General features: G+C 46.5%; 2 protein-coding genes across 23 annotated transcripts in view; one reads left to right on the top strand and one right to left on the bottom strand.

Moving 5' to 3' along the window:
• Nucleotides 1-562: 562 nt before the first annotated feature.
• On the bottom strand, nt 563-12,729 carry LOC125413659 (MAPK-interacting and spindle-stabilizing protein-like). 21 transcript variants are annotated; one of them, XM_085693271.2, is made up of 7 exons: nt 12,595-12,671; nt 10,670-10,816; nt 8,839-8,957; nt 6,661-6,828; nt 6,262-6,358; nt 5,845-5,995; nt 563-1,823 (listed from the first exon to the last, which is right to left on the bottom strand). In XM_085693271.2, exon 7 carries the CDS (start codon nt 1,736-1,738, stop codon nt 692-694), a length of 1,047 nt encoding a protein of 348 aa, XP_085549397.1. In that variant the 5' UTR covers nt 1,739-1,823; nt 5,845-5,995; nt 6,262-6,358; nt 6,661-6,828; nt 8,839-8,957; nt 10,670-10,816; nt 12,595-12,671; the 3' UTR covers nt 563-691. The 21 variants fall into 21 exon arrangements, with proteins under 21 accessions (XP_085549397.1, XP_048311222.1, XP_085549402.1 ...); XM_048455265.3 differs by having other exon boundaries at nt 12,361-12,647; XM_085693276.2 differs by having other exon boundaries at nt 6,661-6,803; nt 12,361-12,647.
• Nucleotides 12,730-12,774: 45 nt separating this feature from the next.
• Nucleotides 12,775-22,948, top strand: part of Ppp2r2d (protein phosphatase 2 regulatory subunit Bdelta) — a 31,908-nt gene continuing 21,734 nt past the window's right edge. Inside the window, exons 1-2 of one of the 2 annotated variants that reach the window (XM_085693268.2) lie at nt 12,775-12,916; nt 13,000-13,092. In XM_085693268.2, the coding sequence (XP_085549394.1) occupies nt 12,910-12,916; nt 13,000-13,092 (100 nt within the window). In that variant the 5' untranslated portion in view covers nt 12,775-12,909. Of the gene's footprint in view, nt 12,917-12,999; nt 13,093-13,360; nt 13,422-22,948 lie in introns of those variants that run through there. The other variant, XM_048455274.2, reaches the window with a different exon arrangement.

The following is a 22,948-nucleotide window of genomic DNA, read 5'->3' as shown; positions in this document are numbered from 1 at the left end:
CCTGTGGTGAGTCTCTTTCACCATCTCTATGTTTCCTGCCATGGTCTGTATTTTCCTTCTAACAAGGTCACATGTATGAACACCTGCAGCAGCACATGTCACCCAGAAAGTGCATGTGACATCTGAAAAGGGGAGCCTCTCTGAGGCAACCCTGGCACCCCAACCAAGGAAACTTGGTGAAAGTGGAGGAGTGCCTAACTGGAAGGTCCAGGGTAAGGGATCTGAGAGAGGGTGACTCCACACAGATTCCCCAGAAGAGGCAGGGGCCAAGCTTCAGGGACAGCTTCTTCCTGGTTTAGGCCTGGTCTTCACCAGGAACCCCGGAAGTGCTGTGGCCCGGATCACTGGTCACTGACCTGGAAGAATAGGGACAGATCCTACTGGAGAACAAGGGCTACTGGGAAGCCCTCAGCTGTTGCTGCTTCTGTGTCTTCTGCAATAAAGCAGGCCAGAACTTGATGCTGGTTGATATATTGGTGAAACCTGAGTGCCTAGCTGTCCCTTGAAGGTACCCCACTAACAACCAAGCCCACAAAGATAGACAAAGTCCAGGACAAAAGAGTTGACTGGTGGTAGTGTTTTGTTTTGTTTGGCTTTTGTTTTTTTGGTTTTTGTTTTTGTTTTGGCAAAACAACATCATACTGTTTATTACAGGTATTACAGGTGTGCCTTTTATCCCCCCTGACAAAAATCACTTTGATTCTGCATTGCTACGCTGAGAATTAACATGTAATATAGTCATTAAACATAACAGCATCATTTTTGGGTCAGTAGTATTGTGTCCTTGTTGTTTCCCCAAGGTCTCGGCTTCATGAGTTAAAGTCTTGATGTCTCCCCAAGTCACTGGCTTACTCTTCTTCTTAGGACGCCTCCTCTTGATGAGTTTGTCATCTACCTTCGGTTGCTTCGTTTGTCCAGCGGTCTCTGGGGTGCTCTCCTGGTTGGATGTCTCAGGACGGGAAGAGCTACCAGGCACGTCACTCGCTTTATCAGGGCCACCAGGCACTGGCGGAGTATCAGAAGGTCCTGAAGGTACTTGGTATGGATTATTTGGAGTAGAACGGGGTCCTGGTATGGGAAATGATCCTGCAGGGGCAGTATATGGTGTGGGTGGTCCCCAGGCTTCCGGTGGCACAGTACCCCATGGAACAGGCAGTGCTCCTGACACTGGAGGAAGAGCAGTGGGATGCGACCCTGGAGATGGATATGGTATAGTAGGATGCTGCCCTCCCAATCCTGGTGCCCAAAGTCCAGAAGACATAGATCCCCGTGGACCTAAAGAACCAGCTGCAGCTGGATCTATGGGTGCACCATACGGCTTAGGTAGCTCTGGAAAGGGCATATTTGGTGTAGCATATGGCCCTGTGGGCCCAGGGCCACGTATAGCAGGGGCTGGATAAGGACCACTAGGTTGGGGACATGATGGTCCATGAGGAAGAAAGGATGCTGGGGTTCCTGGTGGTGGTCCAGTTGGAGGAATGGAGGGATATATTCCTGTTGGTGCTGGTCGAAAAGGCAAAGCAGAGGGTGCTGCGCTCAGTGGGAGTCCAGACAGCACAGCTGGTGGAACACTCAGGTTACTCCGAGGGCCGGAGCCTAGCCAGCCTCGAGGAGCTGGGCCAGCTTTTATGTTGCTCACAACAGAGGTTCTGGCAGGGGACTGTTCAGGTAGCACATATGCCAACAAAAATTCATCTGACATTTTTCCAGCATGACCTAAACCTGAAGCATGACGCATAGTGGTGATGAATCCGAAGACAGGCAATGGAGAAACGACCTGAGCAAGCTGACGCTTAAATCTGCTTCATAAAGGAAACTTCGTCCTAAACAAAACAAAACAACTGGTTGGTTAGATCCCATTTTGAACCTTTGGAAAACTGGCCACTTTTCCAAAATGAAGAAAAGCCTGGGAAAGGCTTAAGTGGTGGAGACTGGATGGCTGGGACAGAAAAAAGAAGGGCCATATGTAGGGAATGGGGGTAAGGACAACATCTACAGAGCAGTAGTGTGGAGAGAGATGGTTCTAGAAATGTCTCCACTGTTGATTCTGAAAAATAGTCTTGTAAACTGATTTTAAAGAAGTAACCCAGTAAAATTCTAGTAGAGTGAAAATCCCCAAATTGAGAAAGAACATTTACAAAAAAACTAATGTTGGCTTCTTCCTGACTGGTGAGAAAGTAGATTATTTCCACTTGCGATCAGGAAGTACAAGGCTGGGGAGCCAATGCCACCACTCCTACTTGGCATCATAGAAGTTTCAGCTAATGGGAGCTAAAGAATACAAAAGGGAAAGAAAATGTGGGGAGATGAACATAGGAAACAAAGTCTCTATTCCATTATTCGACTATCTGTGTGGAAAATTACAATGAATGGACGACAGCAGAATCATCTAAAGTGATCACAGTCAGGCTGCATGAAAGAGTCACCACACAAAATCCCATGTCTTTCCTGTGTACCAGTTCTACAAGAGTGCATAAGCACCAAAAGGGTTAATATCAGAATTCCAGAACCATAAAAACAGAGCAAAGTCAGAGGATCGACACTACCTAACTTCAAATAAGCCTATATAGTGACAAAAGGCAAGACAGCATTATACTAAATAAATAAAAACAATGGGATGGAATTGCTAGTCCAGAATTAGGCCCACACAAGATCCTTTAATGAAAGAGCTAAGACATAGCAATGGTACAAAGAAAATCTATTTCACAAAAGGTGCTGAAATCCCCAGATGTCCACAGACCAAAAACAAGCAACTCAAGCAAACATGGACTCCTCTCATAAAAGTAGATCAAAAGGATTACAGACCTAAAGGCCAGGCATAATAAACACAGAATATTTAAAAAGAAAAAAAAAAAAACAGACAAGACCTTTGTGACCTCAGGTTTGGCAATGAGTTTTTTAGACACAATACCAAAACCACAATTGTGGAAGAAAAACTAAGCTAGAGTTCTCTAAAATGTAAAGCTTCTATGTGAAAACCTGTCAAAGATGGAAAGAAATGGTTGGGCTGTCCAAGAGACAAAATATACAGTGTACTGCCGTTGTCCTTGGTTACCACCACTCCCCAGGAGGGGAAGGTAAGTCCCTACTGCTAAAGATACCATGCACTGAAGACAGCTGTTCAGAAACTAGGCCCAGAGATCCCTGAGCTAGAACTGACCTAAATGCCCCCTCCTTGAGGGCTAGTTTTCATGGTACAAGAAGACACCACGCAAGCTTCCAAAAGAGGGAAGTGAACCAACAGTCCTACCCAGCTGTGACACTTGTGAACCACACTGATGACCAGCACGTCACAATAACCCTATGGGTACAGTAGTGGCGCACAAACCTTGGCAGTAACCAGAAGCTCTCTAACTGGACCCATTCAAGGAGAAAGAAATGAGGCCTGATACTGGAGAGCTAGCCAACTACTCAAGTACCTGTGAAGTTATAGATATTGGAGGAGAATCTACAACCACAAATTTACTAAACCACCATAATCCCTAACAATAATCTAAACATTCATTTTTATACCCAAAGATAAGGGTAGTCTTCACCCCTCATCATGGAAACTTCTGTTTGCAACAGACAGAGTCCGCTACAGAAAAGCACAACCAATCAAAATGCAGCTGTAGAGCCCAGTCCCAGGAATGCATGGACAAAACACTCTTGCACTAAGGCTCAGAGAACACTGTAGAAGAGGGGGCAGAAAGACGGTAAGAACCAGATGATCAGGAAGTTAGCTAGCTGTAAGAGTGTGTCTTCTGGCAATATCAGAAGCTACATCCACAACGTTTTACCAACATGACTTTCCAAACACGAGTTGAACAAGGACAACACCAATGGACAAACCAAAAGTGAACAGGGAAAAGCCCACAAAGCCCCAACCCTACACAGAGAACTAGAGGCAACTGAGGAAAGCTGGCAATGTGAGAGGCTGTCTTCCCTAGGGAAGGGCACACTCCCTGGTTGTCTATGCCGAACGGTCGGCCCTGAAAACTTATATGCAGGTAGCATTATACAGACTGAATAGGCTATATTTAGGAATATATAGCTATACACATACATACATACAATAACAATTAGTTTAAAAGGAGGCCATAAACTTGAGGGAGAGTGGGAAAGGGTACATGGGAGGGTTTGAGGGAGAAGAGTTGCAATTATAATCTCAAAAATTAAATAAAATAATATCCCTGGTAAAGAGTTAGTGTCAAAAACTACAAGGAGCCCAGAGAAAGAAGGCTGGTTGGTATACTGGCTTATTCAGCTACTTTAACAAACTGCCCATGACTTTCATGACTTTCAGCAACAGAAGTGTGCTCTCCCTCAGCTCAGGATATCAGACGATCACAAGCAGCCTCACTGTGGGCTTGGCTAGGCTTCTTCCAGGAGGTTCTAAGGTCCTTCCTTCAGCCTTCTAGCCACAGAGACAACTAGATTACATCACTGCGGTGGCACCAGCAGTCTCCCTAACCTGCTCTGCTGTTTTTCTCCCTTTGCCTCTACAATACAATCACTTTCCACGGTACCCAGGGTTACAGATAACCAGGTCATCATCTCAAGACCATCAACTTGGACTGGAGAGATGGCTCAGCAGTTAACTGATACATCAGCTTCAACAGTCAGCACAGGAAAGGGTTAGCCTATGGAGAAATGGCATATCAAAACACAAGGAGGCATAATGGGACCTAAGGCTCCCTGGCTGGCTTCAGCATCTAGGTAAGGTTTGGAGGAGCGGTCACATTTCATGAGGAATCATGAGAAGTTTCACTAACAGTAGTATCGGACAGATGCTGGGGTTGTGTTGTTGTTGTTTTGGTTTCTCAGTGTAACCTTGGCTGTCCTGGAACTCACTCTGTAGACCAGGCTGGCCTCGAACTCAGAGATCTGCCCACCTCTGCTGGGAGGAAAGATGTGTGCCACCACTTCCCAGCTTGATGCTGGGTTCTTACAGTGACTCCTGCAGATGGCTGACAGAAGGGCTGAGGGGAGACAGGGATCACTAAAGAAGGGTCAGCCAGACATTCTAGCTCAGAGAGAAGCTAGGGCAGAAGCTGCCAGATAGGCTCTGTCTCCCCAGAGAACCAGTGGGCTTGGCTTCTGCTTCTCAGCTCAGACCTGAGAACAGGAACAGCCACATGCTCAGACCAAGAGGCTTAGCCAACCTAAGTTTCCTGCTTCAGCAGTACAGGGGACACTATGCCTTCCCCTCTAAGTTGAGACTTGATTTCCACATCAAAACAGTAATAAACCACAAGAAGTACATGGGGCATGGTTTTCCAAGAACATGGGTCATGCTTATCAAAACCAGTCACAAACAAGATGCCTGGCTCAAGGACAGCTGGGTCTCCTTGTGAAGACCTAAGCCCAAAAGTCTCATCCTTGAACCAGACACAGAGCAATCAGCCATGCCTCACGTTTTCCCCAGAACCCCAAAGGGCAGAGACATAGTCTGCTTTGTGAGGGTAACTGGGCCAGGTCATCTGTCAAGGAATGCAAACTTGCACATGCACGTGCACGCGCACACATACACACACATACACACACACACACATACCTGCCCTCCTTCCACTCACTTTTCTCTCCCTTTTCCTTCCTCTCACTCCCCCATCTCTGGCAGCAGGTGAGGGCCAAGGCCAAAGGTCCGGGACAGGGTATGTCTGTATCTTAAATGCATCCTAACCCCCCCCCCCCCCCCGGCTGATAAAAGGTTTCTGTCCAGGATCTTACAGTGGGTTTGCTAGTGTGTAAAGATTCTGCCAGCTTACAGGGGTAGGGCTCAGTTTCTGATTTTGAGGAATTTCTGTTCCCAGGATGCTTTTGTGAAAACAGAATTCCAATCACCTCCATCCATCCATCCATTACCTTGGTCTCTTCCAGGATTTCAAGGTGGCACTGAGCTGTTTCCCCTGTCTCGACCAGCAGAGGGCAGAAGTTTCCTGATGAGGAAAGCACCAGCTGCCAGCTTTGTGCTTAGGGAAGCTCCTCCAAGGGCAGGATCAGGCATCTGGTACTTCTACGGAGATACATACATACATGGACTGGGGACCCATAAATGATTCCCACCTCTCTGAAGCTCAATAACAAAATATCTCTCATTGAGGCCACAAATAAGGTTTATGTAGAATTTCAGTTTACTTTCTGGTGCCCTCCTACCTCCTTCTGCTAGGCTAGACCTGTTACCCCTAACTACTGATGATGGAGAATATCGTGCAGAGAAGCTAGAGAGGCACTGGTGGCACACACTTGTGTGTTAGCATATACCTGTGTGATGGTACACACCTGCAATCCCAGCATTGGGAAGACAGAGGCAAGAAGGGTCAGGAGTTCAACAGCATCCAGGGCTACAGAGTCCAAGGTCAGACTGGCCCACATGAGACTAACAAGAGAGGGGGAAGAAGGGTGAGTCTGGTGGAACAGAAGTTTCAATTCCCGACTTTGTTGGGATCCTGGCCTTGCCCACAAGGGTGACACCCTCTATATTCACCTAGTTCTTGCATGGGAGTGTGGTGGTGGGGAGTGCTGCTTCAGCTGGATACTCAGATTAGAGTGTCCCAGGAGCTTCTGTCAAGTTCACAGGACCAAGTCTCCTGGACATCTACTGTGTTAGTTCTAAAGGCTCAGAAGAAAGGGCATGGGGCCACCATGGGGTTAAGTTTTGAAGAACACATTCTTGCATACCTGTCTCTTCCTTGTTCTGGATGGGTGGGAGACTCTGAGTCACTAGGCTTGGTGTGGGTTCTGTTCCTGGTGGTGGCATGTTTCTCAAGGTGACTCATGGGGTAGATGGCAGGTGCTTAAATGAAGAGGGTGCCCTAAAAGGGCTTTCCACAGAGCAAGCAATCAGAGCTGAGGCAGAAGAGAGAAGCCTGTGCACTGGGGCTCTCCTCAGAGCAGCCCTCACTCCCCAGATCACATCAATCAAGCTGACATTTCCTCCCACGAGAAGATGAGACAACGCACATTGTTAAGGAGCTCTGATGTACAAAGAGCTTTTCCCAATATACAGGATTCCTAAGTTACTAAGATAAATGGGGGAAGATTTGACATTTATTGTGCATAATTTAAGTTCAAATAGGTTCCCAGTGAAGAAAAATTGCAAGTTGCTGAGCTGGGTCTGTGCCTTCAGCTCCATGCCTTCTGCTGCCATGCCAGGTCTGCACTGCGCTCAAGCTGCCTTGATCTTATAATTCAGAGAACAAAGCCATACTGCAGAATATTGGGAAGCTGTATTTTTATTTTTGAAATTAAGTTATCCCCGTCTGTGAATTTTTTTTAAAAAAAAGCACTTAAAATGAGCAAGTGTTTTCCTCTCACTTTAAAATACGAAATTCAAATTTTTTTTAAAATGCATCAAATAGCTGCCAGTGTTTTTAAAAAAACAAATAAACCAAAAAAAAAAAACAGGTATCTATCAAATTTAGACAGGAAAAATTTTTCCAAGCCTCTAGGCCAGCCTCCCAGAGACCTGCTGTGCATGAATTCGATGAAGTGTGAGCTCTGCTCCTAATTTAGGGCCTGTTCTCTTGCTCCAAAATATGAACAGAGATACACCTGAATACCTGTGTATCAACTCAGGGTGAACAAACCAAGCTGTACCCTACTATGTCAGCAAGGACAGGCGATCTCAGCACTCTGCTTCCCCTTCAGATATGGCAGGAACAGCACCATGGAGGGCAGCAGAGGGGGCTGATGCACTGCCATAGGTTAACACCATGGTCTTGGGAGTTCCTGAGTTGATGCAGGTAAGAGATAAGGCAAGAGCTTTCTACTGACACCAGGACTTCCAGAACTTTGTGCTGAGTCTCCATTCCTAGGTAGGAAGCTACAGTCTAGGGTGTGGGGAGAGGTTAGCAGTAGGCACCTGATTCACACACCACGTTTTTCAATGGCCTCTAACTTGCCAATGACATACATGTACAGATACCAGAACATCTTGAAAATCCAATGAGTACATATTAGGTAATGTACCCACTTCTGATACCTTGAGTGACACCTAGAGATTCCAGAAGTGTCACTGGACTCTGGCCAAAAGCAATCTCAGGGATTCCAGTTGCAGACTGGCAACTGGGTTAACAACCCCAGCAGAGTATAATTGTCCCAGGACTCCTGCCTCTCCCTCTCCCCAAGGCTTCTCTATCTCTTCCCCAGGTTCCTGACCAGCCCCAAGGAGCTCCAAAGTCTGAATCAGGATGGTAGCTTAGACTGAAGCTGATGTAGGCTTATAGCTGTGTGAGTCAACCAAGTTTCTACAGCCGTGATTAGGCTGTGATTGACAGTACTACTTCTCCCACTGAATTCCTATTATCAGGGTTATCAAAAAGCCTTGGAAACAGAACCCTTTAAGAAACTGGAGACTCCTGCTAACCACGATCCTCCCTGCTGACGTGCTATAGCTACCTGACTATCTAGAACAAGGACTCAAGGTCTGTGTCACAGCCCAAGGTAGCAGCAGCCTGGGTGCTTCATCCTCTACAAGACAGGTGTGCTGCAGGGGCCTGAACTTCCTCCTCCAGGTCCCATTTCCTGCAGCGGAAGCCTCTTGGAGGGTGTTCCCCTGTGTGTGCGGGTGGAGCCAGTTCCTTATGTCTCCATGCTGTTCCCCAGTGGAGACAGTCTCATCTGAATGACACCTACTCCACTCCTACTTCAGACACTGAACTTTCTGTGCCTAAAGTTAGATACATGCACCACCTCTGTCCTCTCATTCCTTCCTCAACCCCTATCACCCATCAAGCTCACTGATGGGTTGTCATCCCCCCCCCCCCCCCACAGTCTCAGCATCTACCTTTCTGGCTAAAGCTCATATCTCCAATCTTTGCTGAGCTCCCATGGACTCCGGCCTGTCCCACTCCTTACCCAAGACAGATACAGCTCAAAGATGGCCTGCTCCTGATGGACTCTGAGCTCCTGCACACAGAACTGCATCAGTCTCACTCAACAGACAAAGTATCTGTTCCATTCATTACTTACAGCTGCTGTGGAGACATTAAGACCAGAGAAGGCAGGGGCTAGAGCACAGTAACTTAAGGTCTCTAAGGTATGACCCACAGAAGTTCTCATGAGGACCAACTTTAGAGGAGGACAACAGAGACAAGAGAAAGAAGTGGGGATAGAGTGGGGGTGGGGAACAAAGGCAGGTACCATCCTACTCCATATTAAAGTAAGCAGTAGAAAATGATGAGGCTGGAGATGGCTCAGGGGTTAAGAGCACTTGCTGCTCTTCCATAGGTCCTGATTTGGTTCCCAGCACCCACATCAGGCAAATCATAACTTCCTGTAACTCCAACACCAGAGGATCCAACATCCTCTTTTGGCCTTAGCACAGACATACATAAATGTTTTAAAAAAAAATTATATTTGAGGCTGGGCAGTGGTTGTGCAAGCCTTTAATCCCAGCACTCAGGAGGCAGAGGTAGGAGGATCTCTGTGAGTTTTAGGCCAGCCTGATCTACAGAGTCAGTTTCAGGACAGTCGGGACTGTTACACACAGAAACCCTGTCTCAAAAAACAAAAACAAACAAAAAATAATTAAATTTGGCCTTTTATGTTGAGACATAGGGTAGAGGAGGGAGCCTCAACTGAGAAAATGCCTCCATAAGATCTGGCTGTAGGTAAGCCTGTTGGACATTTTCTTAATTAGTGATTGATGGAGAAGGGTCCAGCACGTTGTGGGTGGGGCCACCTCTGGGCTGGTGATACTGGGTTCTACAAGGAAGCAGGCTGAGCAAGCCATGATGAGCAAGTCAATACGCAGCACCCCTCCATGACCTCTGCATCAGCTCTTGCTTCCAAGTTCCTACCTGTTTGAGTTCCTGCCATGACTTCCTTTAATGATGGGCTATAATGTGGAAGTTAAGTCAAGTAACCCCCACCCGAACTTGCTTTTGGTCATGGTGTTTCATCACAGCAATAGTAACCCTAACTAGGACAGTGGTTCAAGTCTTTAAACCCAACACTCGGGAGGCAAGGGCAGAGGAGTCTCTTGAGTTTGAGGCCAACCTTATCCAGAGAGTTCCAGGACAACCTAGGCTACATGGTAAGTTCCTGCCTCAAACAAAGAAAAAATTTCAATTAACTTGCCTTTTAAAAAAGAAAATAAAATGATCAAAGACAAACCCATCCAAAGTCACTGTAAGGAGTCTAACCCCAAAGACAGTAGCAACACAGAGGTCAAACTGACCCAATACTTCAAGCCACAAGCACTAAAATCTGCTCGTCAACATCTAGTGTTGTGTGACTACACCAATGGTCACGGTGCAGCTATGCAGAGGGCACTCTGAGATCTGGGTGAGGACATTCCACTTAAGAGGGGAGGAAGTTGAAGTTCTGAGATGTGACATTCACAGTGTCTGTCTGGTAGCTAAATCTCCGCTCATTGTCACAGTGCTGCATCCAAGATAGAGCTTGAGCTGGGGAGGGATGCACAGAGCAGCAAGAGCCTGCTTTCCAGATTCTTCAGATAGAATGTGCAGAAGCTGTGTGTGCCAGCTGCAGAAACTGAGTGACACCCCACTCTTCCTTACTGGACTTCAGTGATATCAGGTTGGTAGCAATAAGGGTGGTAGTGAGGGCTATCTCCTCCTGGTACTCGCCCTCCCCCTGAGCCTTCTCCTCCCTCTTCTTTATACTCAAGAGTTCATTTCACAATACACACTGCCCACCACTAATCATGACGGCAGCTACTCACAAGTCTGCCCATTCAGTCTACCATTCTTCATAAAGATGCAGGCCAGGCCCAGCAGTGGTGGTGTACACCTTTAATACCAGCACTGGGGAGGCATCTCTGAGTTCGAGGCCAGCCTGGACTACAGAGTGAGTTCCAGGACAGCCAGGGCTGTTAAAGAGAGAAATCTTGTCTCAGAAAATAAATAAAATAGAAATTTAAAAAAAAAAAACAGAACAAAAGATGCAGCCCAGGGCACATGGACACACATCTGACAGTGGGAGCCATTTTAACTTTTGCATGTTTTAAACTTGCAGCTACAATGTGGCAGAATGGAATGTTTCACAACCTTGGTGTTACTTGAAATATTCATGCTCTACATGGAGTCCGAATACACTTAACTTAGGCCCCAAATCTGCAAGTAGTCTCCTTCCAAGGCTTGGAATTCCTTCCTCAAGTCCCTTTGGCTGCCCAGGGTCAGCTCCTCCCCAGCATGTCCTCCCAGGGTTATGCATGTGCTCTTAACAATCCTGAAGCTCTGGGGTGTCACCTGCCACTATTCCCACACCCTCAATGCCCACGTCTCCCCTCTTATTCTTTCTTCTCTAATTGTCTCACATACCCAGACACCTGCAGCTCATTTCATCCTCCTACTTACCACAGCTTCTTTCAGAAGCAACCCTAGGGTGTTGCTGAAGGAAGGCACTGTTCCATCATGACTCTCCCTAACTCACAGCCAGAGTCAGCCATTTCATCAGAATCCACCTCCTGAAAATGGCTTCCTGTTCTGTCCCCCTGCCCCTACCTCCTTGCCTCCACTACTATGACTAGCCTTCCTCGGCCATTTTCTCCGGTTTCTTGCTGCCCCTTATCAGAAGCTAGGTGTGGTGGAGGCCAGCCTCAGGTTACACGGCAAGACCCCAACCAAGTGCTTGTGTGTGTGTGTGTGTGTGTGTGTGTGAGAGAGAGAGAGAGAGAGAGAGAGAGAGAGAGAGAGAAGAAGAAGGAGGAGGAGGAGGAGGAGGAGGAGGAGGAGGAGGAGGAGAGGGAGGGAGAAAGGGAGGGAGAGAGACTGAGATTGCATAAGGATAAATTCAAAGAACCAAAGAAGAAAAGGTCAGGGTGGACCTGCGTGTGCACTGGCTGTTCCCACTTTTAGCAGCTGCCCAAGACTCTTGCAGGGCTTGCACTCTTGTCTCCTCTAATTGCTCTCTTAAGACGCCAGCTCTCCTATTCCTATATCCTTTCCCTCCTTCGCTGCTGTATTTCTCTCTGCTCGACCTGATTGTCCCCATGTTTTTCGTAAAGTCTCTTCTCCACTAAGGAGTAAGCTTCACCAGGACGGACAAATCAACACTACACAAGCAGCATTCCAGGCAAGACTGAAAGAGAACAGGCAAGAGCCTGCTAAAAGGCATTTGTGAAGTGGAGAATGCTCTGATTTGGAACAACTGCCCTCTAGTGGTGCAACACGCCCACTGACAACCTCACAGTATCTACGAAAATTGATTTCGAGTACGTCAAGCCCACCAGCAAATAACCCCTCTGTATGCTAGAAAAACACACCCACAAATAAAGCAAAAGACGACAACGGCTTCATGGGGCTATACTGCGAGATCAAGGAACCTCTGAAGGAGCACTCTCATGCTAACGGTGCGCAAAAGCTAAGAAAGATCCTGGGGCAAGAGAGCGTGGGAGATGGTAAAATTACGCACTCAGGTGCTGGGCTCCAGATGCTGGAAGACTCAGAGGCCCCGCCTGCCCACGGCCGAGCGCTCTCTATTGGCAGATTCACGGAGGTACCGCGTTCCCGTTGGTTCAGCAGTGGGAAGGGTCCGGGCCTACGAGCAGCGAGTCCAGCCGGCCGCAGAAGCCAAGTCTGAAGCCCTTAAAGACGCAGGGGGTGTCGCGTCCTAGCCCTTAACACAATTCCAGAAGGCCGCCTGTACCTGTCAGCGGACTATTCCAAGACACTCTTTCCAAGCCCGCAGCAGCTACGCGGTTCCAGCCTCGAGACGGCTCGCGCAGACGCACTCGGCGCACGGTGCGCCCCCGGCAGCCCCCGCGGCACTGACCGTCGGAGGAGGCGGAGGGGGATGACGTCATCCAGCGGGGCGACGGGCATTGGGCGCCATTTTGAAAAGGGAAAAAATTCCCTCCCCGGCGTCTGCGGGAGCGGCGGCGGCAGCGGCGGCGGCGGCCGGGGCTGAGCGCTCGGAGCGCCTCGGTCTGCCGCTCTCGGCTGGGCGCGTCCCGCCCGCGCCATGGCAGGTGAGGGCCGTGCGCGAGCGGGCGGGTGGACGGACGGTGGTGGGACGGGGCGGGGCCGGCCTGACGGGCGCGCTCTGTTGCAGGAGCCGGAGGAGGCGGCTGCCCGGCGGGCGGCAACGACTTCCAGTGGTGCTTCTCGCAAGTGAAGGGCGCTGTCGACGAGGACGTGGCGGAAGGTGAGGTCCGACCGAGACCCGGGCGCAAGGTCACTCTCGGCCGCCGGCCCGGATGCGGCGGCCTTTGCCCGCCTGGCCGTCGCTGTCCTGGGAGACCCTCGGCCGGCCGGCGGCAGAAGAGAGGGAGGGGCGGCCGTGGGGAGCCGGCTAGGGACGCCTGCGTGGGGAGAGACTGCATTGGAGGCCCGCCTCGCGGGTCTGTTGGGGAGACGGCACTGGACGCTAGTCTCGGGAGGCTGTGGGGAGATGGCCATGGACGCCGGCCTCGGGGGTCAGTGGGCAGATGGCCGTGGAGGCCAGCCTCGGAAGGCTGTGCGGAATCCGACGAGGTAAGGCGGGAGACACAGATCAAGCCATGCGGGGTAAGGTAGGCTTGTGACCACAGGTCTCTGGAGTCTAGGGTGTACAACTGTCTTGATTGCAGGTCCCCCGAGAGTGTAGGGAGACAGGTCTGTAGACACTGAGATTGAGCTAGGAGTTGGTGCTATAGGATGAGATGAGGCCCATTGCGGGGAGAGGGGGTAATGACCCTTAGTCTTGAGGCCCTGTGGGGTAAATCAGGTCTCAGACACTGATGTAGGGGCCCATGTAGTCCTAAAAGGGGACCATGGACTCTGTTCTCCTTGACGCTTGTACAGGGAAAAGAAGATCCATGCAGGGTTATTGGTCTCTGGGCCCCTTTGGTGTGAGCCCAGACTCTGAGACACTGTGTGCTCCGGGTACTCTCCCCAGTGGGCCTAGGTGTGCCAATCTGCCGGTTCGCGTCTCGGGCCAGATAGACACTGGTCTTGAGCAAGAGGGACTTACTTGGTCCTGAGGCCTCCTGACGCTTTGCAGTGGTGGGCTTCCACTGCTCAGTGTTTTCTCTTGCCACTGCTCTTTCAAAGTCACTTCCCCAGACTGCGTTCTGAATTTTTGTTTTAGTTTGGTTTGAGTTTGTTTGGTTGAGAAAAAAAGTTCTTGGTGCTGTAGCCCAGGCCTTGAACTCCAAGGCAATCCTGTCTGCCCCATCCTGCCCAAGTGCTGGGATTTCAAGCACACACTTTTCTCTGATTTTATTTGCTTATATTGTGTGTTTGAGTGTGGGTGTGTACGTGACCCTACATAGATCGAGGTTAAAGGACTTGTCAAGAGTTGATTCTTAACCAGGTGAGTCCCAGGTGACTTTACGCTGTCACACCGTCCCCTCCTCCCCACTTACTCCTTCAAATTTACTTATTTTTGGTGTTTGTTTGTTTGTTTGTAGACAGGGTTTCAAGTAGCCCAGATTAGCCTCAGTTACTCCCTGTGTAACTGAGGCTGGCCTTGAATTCACTCTCCAGACAGAGCCAGCTTTGTACACCAGGCTGTCCTCAAACTCACCCAGATCTGCCTGCCTCTGCCAGAAATTAAAGGTGTGGGCTACCTGACTGCTGGGATTGAAGGTGTGCCTGCCACACCCGGGTTTGGCCTCGAATTCTTTGGTGCACAGCCGGTTGCTTTATCTTTCACCTAATCACAACTTTAAATGAACCTTTGTTGTGGCTTGGTAAATGGGGAACTGAGAGAGGTTGAGGATCCATCCTGGAATAGAACCTTAGAGACTTGAGCTATAACGTTTTATGTCAGTTCTTGCAACTTGTTCAGCCATCTAATAAACATGGACCTTTCACTTTGTTTTAAAAGGAATCTGTTCACCCACCCACCTTCCTTGTGACCAGCAGCCTCTCCTCGGGTGTCCTGTCCTGCTTCTTGTTTTCCTCCCTCACCCTGTCTCTTCCTGCCAGTGTCTCGCTTGACTCTTGACCCTTGAGAACTTCTGGAGGCCTATGGTCCCAGGGGACAAGACCAAACCAAGTTGTCTTGGCCCATAACTGCTCTCCGAAAGTTGCAGAGGTGCATGGTTTGAGATTGAAGCCAGATAGCTTTTATGTGAAGTAGTTTATTGATTTTGTTTCCTCTGTATTGGCATAAACTATTTGTTTCATTTTGCATGTGCCAAGTAGGTGATAGGTCAGCCTTTCTCCTGTGATTTATTATAACTGTGGTAATAATGATGAGTCAGCCTTAATTTCTGGTTTCTGTGTGGTTTTATTTTTTTTAATTGATAGGTTAAATGAATTTAAACTGACTTTATAGAAAGTTTAAATTTATAGAAAATGGCATTCTTCTGGCGGCAGTGGCACACCTTTAAATCCTAGCACTAGGGAGGCAGAAGCAGGTGGATCTCTGTGAGTTTGAGACCAGCCTGGCCTACAAGAGCTAGTTTCAGGACAGGCTCCAAAGCTACAGAGAAATCCTGTCTCAAAAAAAAAAAAAAAAAGAAAAGAAAAGAAAAGAAAGAAAGAAAGAGAAAATGGCATTCTTTCCTTTAGAAATCTTGACAGAAATATTTTCTTGCTTATGTTAAACTGATTAGATTATTTTGTGTTGTGTTTTAAGTTTTGTTTTTTGTTTTTGTTTTTTTCTAGATAAAGGTTTCTCTGTAGCCTTGGCTATCCTGGAACTCTGTAGTCCTGAGTGGTCTTGAGCTCAGAGATCTGCCTGCCTCCACCTCCCAAGGTTAAAGGCTGTGTTGGGACTGAAAGTGTTCATGCACCACTTCTGCCTGACTTGTTGTTTTTGTTTTGTGTTGTGTTTTTTAACCCCTATTTTAAGTAAAACTTGAGTACATCTAAAATTTTAGTTGGCATGTCTTTTGTATGTGTGTATAATATTGTGGTAATTACCTGTATTTTTCTTTTTAGTTGTATATGTTCACAGTTCTGTGTTTTAACCCACATACTTCTTAGTCCATCATTTATAATATCATTGTTTTTATCAGACATAACTGTGGTATTGTTTGATTTATCAGTGATGGTTTAAAAAGGCAAAGGTATTGGCAACTAGGACTTGTAGCAACAAGAATCACTACCCCAGTCCCATGCAAACTCAAGCTTGAAGAAGAAATGTTAGTGAGAGATAATTAGAAGGTGGCATTTCAAGGGGTTTATTTCATATGCTGATGCATGGATTTGAGAACCTAAGGTATGGCCGGATTTATCTGTTGAAACTTGTAGCCTATGAGGCTTTTTGTTCAGCTCTGCAAAATTCCATGTAGCCCTGCTCCTGACTTGTCTTTCTGCGGTCCTGGGCATAGACAGTCAGGTGTGTCCTAGAGATTAAATCTGAGATCTTCTGACCTGGCCGCCAGTACCCAGAGAGCATGAGGGACAGAGGGCAGGGTGTAAATAGGCAAGACCGGCAGGGCAAGATGAAAAAGGCGTTTGTTTCTTTTTGGTTTTGTTCTGTTTTTAACCTAATAACCTCTGATACAATATCGAACTGTATGCACTTTGATTATTTTTATGTGTATAAGAATTAGAGCAAGCTGGAGAGATGGCTCAGTGGTTAAGAGCAGTGGCTACTCTTCCAGAGCTTCTAAGTTTAGTTCCCAGCAAACATATGGTGTCTCACAACCATCTATAATGGGATCTGATTCCCCAGGCATACGTGCAGACAGCGCACTAATAATACATAAATAATATAAATACTAAAAGAAAAAATAGATTTTTTCTGTGAGTCAGGTCACCATTTCTGCTTAAAGTCATGGTTTCATTGTGTGGTCAGTGAGTTTCATGTACCTGCAAATGGAAGCAAGCTGGGCACACAGGAAAATTAGTAATTGTCCTACTGTTGGCCAGATTGGAGTGTGGCTGACAATAGTGATTGACTTTTCTTCCTGTGTTGGAGAGTAGGAAGAATCAAAATGGCAAACTCGGGGGACTTCCAAGTACTAGGTTTTAGTTAGTGCTTTGGGATTGGTTATTTGGGCAGATTTTGTGATGTGCAGTGACCCACTAGCTCCTACTCTATCCCTGAACTTGCTTCCTGCTGGTGAATATTACATGACATTACAATCTTTTGTGTGTTTGGACTTGGTATACTGAGTCCTCAAGACTAGAGGCTGGCTGCCAGCTCCCCTTTCCTAGGCCTTGCCTTGCGCAGGATCTAGTCAAAAAGCAGTGATAACTAACATTATTGAGTAGTTTGTGTGCCAGAAATTGTGCAGAGGTACTACCTGTGCCAGTTAATTTTACCTTTATCCATCTGAAAGGCTGCTCCTCCCACAAAGTGTGGTCAGCTCAGCTCCATAGCCATACCAGAAGAGAGTGCGGGTGTGAAATTATGCTCCCTGTTTCCAAAGCCTGTGTGTGCCTTGCTGTTCTGGAACCAGTTTTAGCTAGCTCCGGGGAAGCCCCTTGTGGATCTAACTGTCCATTTAGCAGACATTGTACCACTAGCAGTTGAACTAAAATGCCTTTGAAAACACAGGAAAACTGCATGCTTTAAAAAGGAATGCTTCTAGCCCGGTTCACACATTAGATCCCAGCCCTCTGTGAGACAGACAGGCAGGTCTCTGAATTCAAGGCCAGCCTGGTCTACTGGTAAGTTCCAGGAAGGTCAAGACCAAGGGGAGAATCCCTGTCTTGGAGGGGTGGGGAGATGCTTATCAGATAAAACAAGGTCAGTAGTAAAAAGTTCAATTGTATTGTCATTTTCTCAAGCTTAACATCAAAAAGTAAGCCTCACAGACAACAGACAAGTAGTGACTGGAGCCCTATAAGAGTAACTACTACTTTTTTTTTGTTTTTGTTTTTGGTTTTTTTTGTTTTTAGTTTTTGGTTTTTCAAGACAGGGTTTCTCTGTGGCTTTGGAGCCTGTCCTGGAACTAGCTCTTATAGACCAGGCTGGTCGCAAACTCGCAGAGATCCGCCTGCCTCTGCCTCCCAAGTGCTGAGATTAAAGGTGTGTGCCACCACCGCCCGGCTCCGCCTGCCTCTACCCCCCCCCCCCCAGTGCCGAGATTAGAGGTGTGCGCCACCACCGCCCGGCTCCTGACTACTACTTTTAAAACAAGTTTTCAGTCACCCCACAGGGAACCTGAGGGCCTCTCTTTTTGTGTTTGTTGCTTTTCCAGAAGAAACTGATGAAGGAGGGGAGAGTCTTACATTGAATTTGGTGTTTTTGAGCTGCGTATGACAAGATCAACCAGTGGGATAACAACTAGTTTCTTCATTTCAGAACTTGAAATTTTAAATATCTTATCTTCTTGTTTAATAACTTTGTTGTAATAATTTATTTTTCTTCATTTATGTCATTTCTACACTTTCCTCAGCCTCTTCCAATTCCTCCTATATCCCCCCACTTGACCTCTTTCTTTATAACTGTTACAGACAGTGTTGCTTTTATGGATGTGTTTAGGACTGGCCACTTGAGATTGGATAACCTGTTTCTTTTTAAATTTTTATATTTGGAGAGCAGACATCAGAAAACAATTTAGGGGGGTGGTTCATATGGGTTCCAGGAATTAAACTTGGTTCATCAGTTTTGGTAGCAAGTACCTGTCCACTGAGCTGTGTTACCAGCCCTATCATTTCTTAATCCATGAGCTATTGCTTTAACTTCAATGTTAGCTTTTGTTGTTGTTGTTGTTGTTTGTTTGTTTTGTTTTTAACCTAAATCAAGGTAAAGGTTTATGTGCTTAACTCCAGGGTGAACCTTGGTGACTGATTATAAGTGACTTGGGTGATCGGGCATAAATAAAAAGATTTAGAGAGAAAGAGAGAAGCCCTCCTTAGGGATCATGTGGTGTTTTGAAAGAAACCTGGAATGTTACAAATGAAGGGAAATTGGGCTAAAGTCGGGAAGTAACTAAGTGTCTTTGAATGTAAAATATCTCAGCCCTGCAGTGGTGCCCTGGGGGTTAATCCCAGCACTGAGGAGGCAGAGGCAGGCAGATCTCTAAGTTCCAAGCCAGCTAGGGCAGTTACACAGAGAAACCCTATCTCAAAACCAAAATTTAAAAAAAAAAAAAATCTCATAGGTAGTTAAATGTGGGGAATGCGGTATCAGGGATGAGATATTTAATCACAGTCTTTATGTGTTAGGATTGATTCTGCATGCAGAAAATGGAAATTGGTGATTATCATGGTCTGTCTACTTTTTCCCTTTTTTTTTCAATGGCACAAGGTATTTGAGAACTTGAACTATTTCCTGTCTGTGTTCTGCACACTGTTGCAGCGTTTTTATTGTGCCTGTAGGAAGGTGTGTCAGGGAAAGCATCAGTGAAGCAGGTGGTCCAGTAGTAATGAATCTGCAGTGGAACTCAGCTGAGAAAAAGAAATCAGACACCTCCTCTCCCCAAGATCCCTGCAGTTCTTCATCCTTACTGGGTCAGCCACTTGCATCTTTAAAGTTAGATCTGTGATCAAAGAGTTGGCCTGGTCACAGTTACATAATCAGGTGTAGTTTCCAAGATTGTGCTTACCATTAAATGAACACTGTTTTTAGTCCTTGATGTGAACATTTCTTTTTAAAGGGAGATTCTGGATTCAGAGTGTGTTCAGCAGTTATCAGTTGTGGGGGTCCCTGCTGAGCCTTGATTGTCTAGAAACCACACCAAAAGATATGTGATCAGAAAAGGTGCGGTATTTTTGTTACTGGTTACGGTACTAATCTGGATGTTAAAAAACCAACTTGAAATATTTGGATTTAACTGTATTTAAGCAGAGATTCCTTTTCCCCTCTGCAGTCTATTGAATCCTGTCTTCTGGACCTATCATCTTGATTTTTTTTTTTCACTGCTACCCTGTGATATTGCCATCCTTGCATCATTGCTCCTGCTTTTTCCTGTTCAAGGTTATTCTTTTCCTGTCTATTCTCAACAGGCCACTGGTCCTTATTCCATCACATTGCACCTTGTTAGTAGATCCCTTTTCTAGCTGCTCTTCAAACCTGCCTGTGGTCTTTCCTTTTACTTGATGTCGTGTTAGGCGTGTCTCTTCAACTTGATGCTAGTCAGTACAGAAAGGCAGGATGCATGGAAAGGCATTGTGCATAGATATGCGTACAAACCCTGTTTCCACCCTCTTACTAGCTCTGTGTCATCTTAGCAGAATACTTCTATTTCCCCATCCAAAAAGTGGGGACTTTACCCATGACCATTACAGAGTCGATGAAATTCCTGAGAAATCGGAAAACTTTGACAAGCAGGGACACACAGCTCGTTCCTAGGGTTTACCATAGAAGAGCTGACCCTGTGCTGCTATGGGAGGCATGGGAAAGGAATAATGGTATAAGGCTAAAGAAGTCAGCACAGTGCACTGAAGGGCTGCCCATGGTTGGCCTGGGAAGTGCAGAAATGAAGTTTAGTCAGTGAGTAGGGCATTGCATCCTTGCTAGGTCTAGGATATGTAGAAAACCAGAGAGAGTGACCACTGCACAGAGGAAGGTAGAGGTGGAAGGGAGTAAATCAGGGCATGAGAAGAAGAAAATTATGTGAGGTAAAGAGTGCTTTGTGGAGAGGCTGGAGAGATGCCTCAGTGGTTAAGAGCACTGGCTGCTCTTCAAGAGTTACTGAGTTCAGTTCCCAGCGCCCACGTGGTGGCTCATAGCCATTTAAAATGGGATCCAAAGCCCTCTTCCAGCATTCAGGTGAACATCCAGACAGAGCATTCACACATACATAAATCAATCAATCTTCAAAAGGCCAGAGGTGGGGGGGCAGGTTAAGAGCACAGACTACTCTTCCAGAGGTTCTGAGTTCAATTCCCAGCAACCACATGGTGGCTCATAATGATCTATATTGATATTGGTGCCCTCTTCTGGCATGTAAGAATATTTGCCAGAACACTGTCTACATAATTAATAAATGAATAAATCTTTAAAAAAAAAAGTTTTGTGGAGAGGTATAAGAAGCATGGCTTTCTGAGAAATAAGAGAACCCGACTTGGGCCTTTGGCAAGCAGGAATGCCTTGAGAGGCAGGCCAGCCCAGCTAACAATAATGCTACAGCCCTTGAGTCCCATGCCAAAGGCTTTGAGTTTTGCTATGAGTGATTATGATCTGAAAATTCTAACAACACAGTATGAAGGTCACCCTGGCCTTTGGAGAATGGCTGTGGGTGGAGGAGCACAAGTTCTAGGGAGAAAATCAGACTCGGGAATTTATACATGTTTCCACAAAGAGCCATATGGTGATAGTACAGGCTTTGCACTCTGGACTGTCCTTTCAGTTGGTCTGACTTTGTTTGACAGTGTCCTATGTCATGTGTTAGACTTGTCTCTTCAGCTTGATGCCAGTCAGAGTACAGAAAGGCAGGACACATGGAAAGGCATTGTGCATCAATGTGGGAACAAACCTTTATTTGCTGACCTCGAACCTTCTTCACAAGGAGAGTAGCTGCAGCTCATCAAAATGAGCAGGCCTACTGCTGCCCAGGTAAAGGTGTACCTTGCTGACGTCACTATAAATCCTGATTCTCGGGCATCTTACTGGAAACCTAGAAAAGCCTGTATGAATTAGATCTGTCAATATTTACTATATCTGAAATTAGAACAGCTTAATTTTAAATTTTTTTTACTGTAAAATAAATCCATACGCTACTGTTAATGAAAAACAAATTTTATGAAACGGGTTTAATGAGAGGAATGCTGTTTATTGTCTTACACTTAGCAATTCCTTTAAATGCTTATTAAGAGACAGCTGGTCCTCAGATCTGTTACCAGGTTGGGTCTGTCACAGTTGATTGTTGAAGTTCATAAAGAAAATTGACTTCAAAGTGTAGTTAGCAAATGGAGAAGCAGTTACTCTTTCTAGGAAATGGTGGATGTTCTACTCCTTAGTTTGGGTTTTGTTCTTTAGCTGCACCTTGGGATCTAGACCATCAGGGTTTGGTTTGGTTTGTGTTTTTTGCTTTTGAGACAGGGTTTCTTTGCGTCACCCTGGCTGTCCTGGAGCTCTCTCTCTAGACCAGGCTAGCATTGAACTCACAGAGATCCTCCTGCCTCTGCCACCTGGCCATTAGGGAACTTGTCTGGTCAGGCTCCATAGTTCTTGCTTCTTGTGGAAGTGCGGCTTGGGACCAGCAGCAGCAGATATAAGCTCTCCAAAGTTTAATGTATTCTTGAAAGCCTAGGTTTTATTACTGACGACAGAGTTTATTCATACTTTTCTCTGAAGTAAAAGGCTCACTTCTCATTTTCAAAAAAACCTATCACATGTCAAAGTCTGAATGACCAACATTGGTAGGTGGTTCCTAATGAAGATAGCATTCCGTGGAAATGATGGCAATGAGGTGCTTTTCCTAGGCAGTTGTGCTTGAAGAAGCAGCAAACAGGCTTTGTGAAAACACAGAAAAGGCTGGCTACAGTGTGGGGAGCAAGTCAAGTCAGTAGTTCCAGTGTTGATCGGGAACAGTCCTAAGGAAAACGGGCTCTTTGCCTTTCCTTTGGTCACATGGGTCCTTCAGAGCTTGAGGAGTGCTACTGCATGGTGCTGGGCTGGGTGCCTGTGGCCTCTACTCATCCACACACAGGGCAGCAGTGGTTCAGCAGACCACAGATCTGTGGGATTGTCAAGGGAGCTTTGACCCTTGGGGCCTCCAAGGGTTCCTAAAGGTTTCACAGACCAATGTTAAGTCCCCCTGCCATGCAGGAAGCTATTAACAGTGGAATGACCAGAACAAGGCAGGTTTGAAGAAATCACATCTTATCTGGCTAGATTTTATTGTTTTTGTCCCAAAACACAAAAATACAGTGTTATTTATAGAAAACCAAATGGTAGAGCTGCAGAGAGGCTAAATGAAGCCTTTCTTGGTTCTCTCACAGTCCTTGGAATCCCTCCTAGGTCACCACCTGTGATTAACAGTGTGAATGTTCTCAGCTATCCTTTGTACTTACCTATCTGTTTATATTTTATGATTAATTTATTTATGAGCAGCAGCTCCTCGTGGACTCCTAAATTCTGTTTGTGACTTTCTTTTTTGTGTATAATTTGAGTTTCCCTTGCCAGGTAGTTTTGTGTTTGACTCCTGAAGTCCTGGCCACATACCTTG

Source organism: Myodes glareolus, chromosome 7 (assembly GCF_982192425.1).
Source record: "Myodes glareolus chromosome 7, mMyoGla1.1, whole genome shotgun sequence".
Lineage (NCBI taxonomy): Eukaryota > Metazoa > Chordata > Mammalia > Rodentia > Cricetidae > Myodes > Myodes glareolus.
The sequence above is the reverse complement of the archived record's forward strand: the minus strand, read 5'-3'. Positions and strand labels throughout refer to the sequence as shown.